Source organism: Poecilia formosa, unplaced genomic scaffold, assembly GCF_000485575.1.
Source record: "Poecilia formosa unplaced genomic scaffold, Poecilia_formosa-5.1.2 Scaffold11, whole genome shotgun sequence".
Classification (NCBI taxonomy): Eukaryota; Metazoa; Chordata; class Actinopteri; order Cyprinodontiformes; family Poeciliidae; genus Poecilia; species Poecilia formosa.
The window spans coordinates 587,193-591,041 of record NW_006799950.1 but is presented as its reverse complement, the minus strand read 5'-3'; the positions used below and the strand labels follow the sequence as shown (position 1 = coordinate 591,041).

The window sequence follows — 3,849 nt, the reverse complement described above, 5'->3', positions numbered from 1 at the left end:
CAAAACGGGTTTCCTCGTTTACACTCATTCAACTTTTCTCAGTGCAAAGTGCCGGGCTGATGAACAGCATCACAGATTGCCTGCAGTCAGCAGCATATGTTGTTATTGTGCCATCAGGCAACGCTGCGTTCATCCGCGAGGAAGGAGTCAGGTTAAATAAAGTGTGTGCATTTTTTTCATCTGTTTTTGTACCACCACAGAGAAAGAGGCAGACCATTGAAACTGAAGCAGCAGAAGTGAAATGTAAGTAAGTGCAGCGAAATAGTGAACTGAAAAGCACAATAATTCAAGCAGAGTGGTGATCGGGTTGGACCGTGTAGTGCTGACTCATGTGTGCCATGAGATGAAGCTTCACAGAAGCTGCTAACTGTTTTCTTCGTGAGCAGCTCTGTGGGGAAAATGTGCAGGCACCCGAATGAGCGTCCAGAACAGCTTCAGAGTCTCATAAAGAATATTATGCCAAATGGTCTCTGCCACAAGTTTTACACACACACAGGAGAGATGATGAAGAGATCCAGAAGAAAGAAGAGGAGGGAGGAGGCAAAAGGAGCGCTGCATCGGTCGTTAGAGCAAGGGGGTGGGAGGTGGTCCTCCATCTTTCTCTCTCTCCTCCTCCAGCGAGTAGCAGAAACACAGAGAGCCTGGACGAACTGTTTGAGGATGTGTGAAGAACCGAGAGCTGAGGAACACACACACACACACACACACACGCTCAAACACACACGCCCTTTCTGGTCGGCGAAGAAGCAGAGAGATGGAGACGGCAGCAAAGAGTGAAGATGTGAGGTGGATGGGAGGAATGAAGACGAAGAGCTGCACAGACTTGTGGGACTGAGTTGCTGGTTCGCATCGGTCGGAGAAGTTTGAAGGAGTGTTGCTCTCATGGCAGGACCCGCCCCGCAGGAGCCCGTCAAGGTGATGCTCACAGCTCTCTACAACACAGTTTGTCTCACTTTGTCTGTTGATTTCAAGGCTTAAATTCATAACATTTATTTTTGTTTTTTGCTTCAAAACTAAACACGTCAAATCAACAAAACGTGGTTAAAAAAAAGGGCAGGTTTCTGCAGGATTTATTTCTTAAATGTATTTTTATTTAATTCTGTTTTGAATTCCATAAATTGGGTTGTGACAGAAATCATTTTCTTTGTTTAAAAGAAGGATTCTTAAAGTGAATCTGAAGAATGTGAGGAAATCTTTTACATTTACCAAATTCATTTCTCCTGCCTTTGTGTTCAGGCTTTTCATGGAAGTAAATAAAGTGAAAATGAATAAATTCGTAAATAAATGGAGAAAAAAAAGGATGGATTTAAAAAAAAAAAGTTATTGTGGCAAAAATACTATAAAACAAGTCTGTTAAATGAAGGAATGATTTAATGTGGTTTACTTAGGTTTTGATCCTCTTCTACACTTCATAATTGAAAAATATTGTCATGTATATTCCATACCGGAGTCAGAGTATATATATATATATATATTTATATATATAAAAATATCCTGTGAATTGATCCATCTTAAACCAACAAGCATCAGTTGTATAAATCTCTGCCAGTTTCCAGCCTTGTCAGCCTGTTTCTACTGGCTACTGTAAATCAGCTGCTGTATTTTTTTGTGGGGGTGACTTATAAGTAGACTGTGTGAGTTACTGGCCTGTTTCTACCTGTCAGACTATTTCTGATTCACGACGCTTCATTTCCTTCGCGGCCACACAGACATACACGCTGTCACTTCTGGTCCTTGACACGGTTAATCGAAACGAAGAGCTCCGAATGCCGAGCCTCGTTCCCGGAGACAGAAACATCCCGCAGCTCCGCGTCTCCACGGAAGGCTGCCTGAATAATGTTCATTATTTTTGTCTTGATGAAAGCTGTTGTTGCCTCCGGAGGTGCGTGCGCAGCCGAGTGCATCAGTGAGATGAAATTGACTGGACTGAACAAACGCTCAAAAGAGAATAAGTAATGGGACTTTGACAGCGTCCCCCCGAAACCGACAAAGCCAAACGGAGGGAATGAAATGAGGGGAGAAAAATCCTGCAGCTGTAAGCAAAACACAGCAACCTCACTGATAGATTCAGGACTCCTGCTGCCGGGTCGGGGCTGTGGTGTTATAACCTCCGACAACCCGAAATGTCATTCCAAACATATTGCAGCTGCTGTGTGCAAAATACCACGCAAGGCGTGTTCATGCACACAAGTACAGCCGCTGATATATTGCTTTTCAGAAAAAGAAAACACACACGCAGACACACACACACACACACACACACACACACAGTGCCGTCTCTGTCTGTCCTGGGACGGAGTTCATAAGTTTCTCTTCACCTGAGGCTGTGTTGTTGGTGGACAATAAAGCAGGAGGAAGAGTTTTCCAATATATTCTTTATGACTGTCTCAGCTCCAGAGGGTTCAACTCAATTAGTTTTTGTTTTGTTTGTATTATTTTAGTTATTTATTTATTTTTAAATAAGGAAAGTCCCACATCTTTTTCAAGGGAGTTCTGGCCAAGAGTCAGCAAAGGTTACACAACAATTACAAGTTACACAATTAAACAGCCATACAACTAATTATTTAAAACAGTCACAAGTTAAAGAAGTCATCTCTAGTCCTGTAAGCACAAACAGAAAAGTGCTCAATGAAATAAGTCTCTCTTTTTTTTCAGTGTAGACAGTACAGAGTGAACAAAGGCTCCCTTTTCCCCAATTCTGTGCAGGGAAATGGGGCAGACAGCAAGAAATTATCACATGAATGCAAAGAATATGAATCAATATTAGATCATAGATGTTCGGCAACAGTCCAAGCATGGTTTTATAAATAAAAGTAAGGTGTTTTTTTTTTTTTTGTCTGGTGGGACTAACATGGAGCGCTCTGGACTCGGCACTTTTCTGGACACATACGGCTTCTAACTGTCGCATAGTACTCCCATCGATCAGGACTCCTAAGTTCTAATCAATTGCATCGACTGAAGACATTAGCATACGCAGGCTGATCGTTTTCACTAGGTGCAACCTCCCTAACCCCCTCCAGACTTTAGTTTGTCTCCAACTTGTTCTTCCAGACCCAGCAGAAGTGCATCGCCACCCTGGCCCTCTTCTGCTGCTCTGCTGTGCTGATGGTGCTCATCTTCTCCTCCGTGGACATCTGGGGGGACAGCGAGGACGGGATCACGGAGGAAAACTGCAGCAGAGACTGCAGGTGAGAAGTTCTGCAAACAGGTTCGGCCCGAAGACAAAATTTGAAAGTGTAATTTCATTTGTATAAAAAAAAAAAAGTTGGAATATTATACAGTCGTTTAGCAGACAGTCATTGACACCCTTAGCAGAGAGAAAAAAGGAGTCGACTATTCACAGACTGCTGCAGCCCAGCACGTTGATGGAAAGCTTAGTGGAAGGAAAACGTGTGGCATAAGCACAAGCAACAGGGATAACTGGACAGGATTCAGGTGTTTGAATGGGCTACATCTGTCTCACCCCTTGTGGCAGTGTTAAGTCACTGCTGCTGTAGACCTTGAGGTCCAGTGTAAAGTTCCCACAGTCATCAGTGATGATCTGGGTGTCTTCTGCTAAAACTTGTTGACTGTGTTTCAATTTCAGATCATCTTTCAGGGAATGTTTAGAGAACGTAATGCTTTATTCTACTGACAGATCTTGTGGAGATGATGATTTAATGTCCCTGTAAACTCTGTCAAAAGTACCTACCTGGTTCAATGACAGTAGTTTCACTGTGCTAGACTGGGGTAGGAAAAAACAGACTTGACCTGAACCTCATAGAACAGTGGTTCCCAAACTTTTTCTTCTGCGCCCCCCTATGGATTACAAATGGCTGTCTGGTTGAAACGATGCGTGTGAGAGGGGGG

At 43.2% G+C, this 3,849-nt stretch overlaps 1 protein-coding gene across 2 annotated transcripts in view; it reads left to right on the top strand.

Moving 5' to 3' along the window:
- Positions 1–590: 590 nt before the first annotated feature.
- Positions 591–3,849, top strand: part of pld5 (phospholipase D family member 5) — a 10,545-nt gene continuing 7,286 nt past the window's right edge. Inside the window, exons 1-2 of one of the 2 annotated variants that reach the window (XM_016666289.1) lie at positions 591–915; positions 3,052–3,188. In XM_016666289.1, the coding sequence (XP_016521775.1) occupies positions 883–915; positions 3,052–3,188 (170 nt within the window). In that variant the 5' untranslated portion in view covers positions 591–882. The remainder of the gene's footprint in view (positions 916–3,051; positions 3,189–3,849) is intronic. The other variant, XM_007543305.2, reaches the window with a different exon arrangement.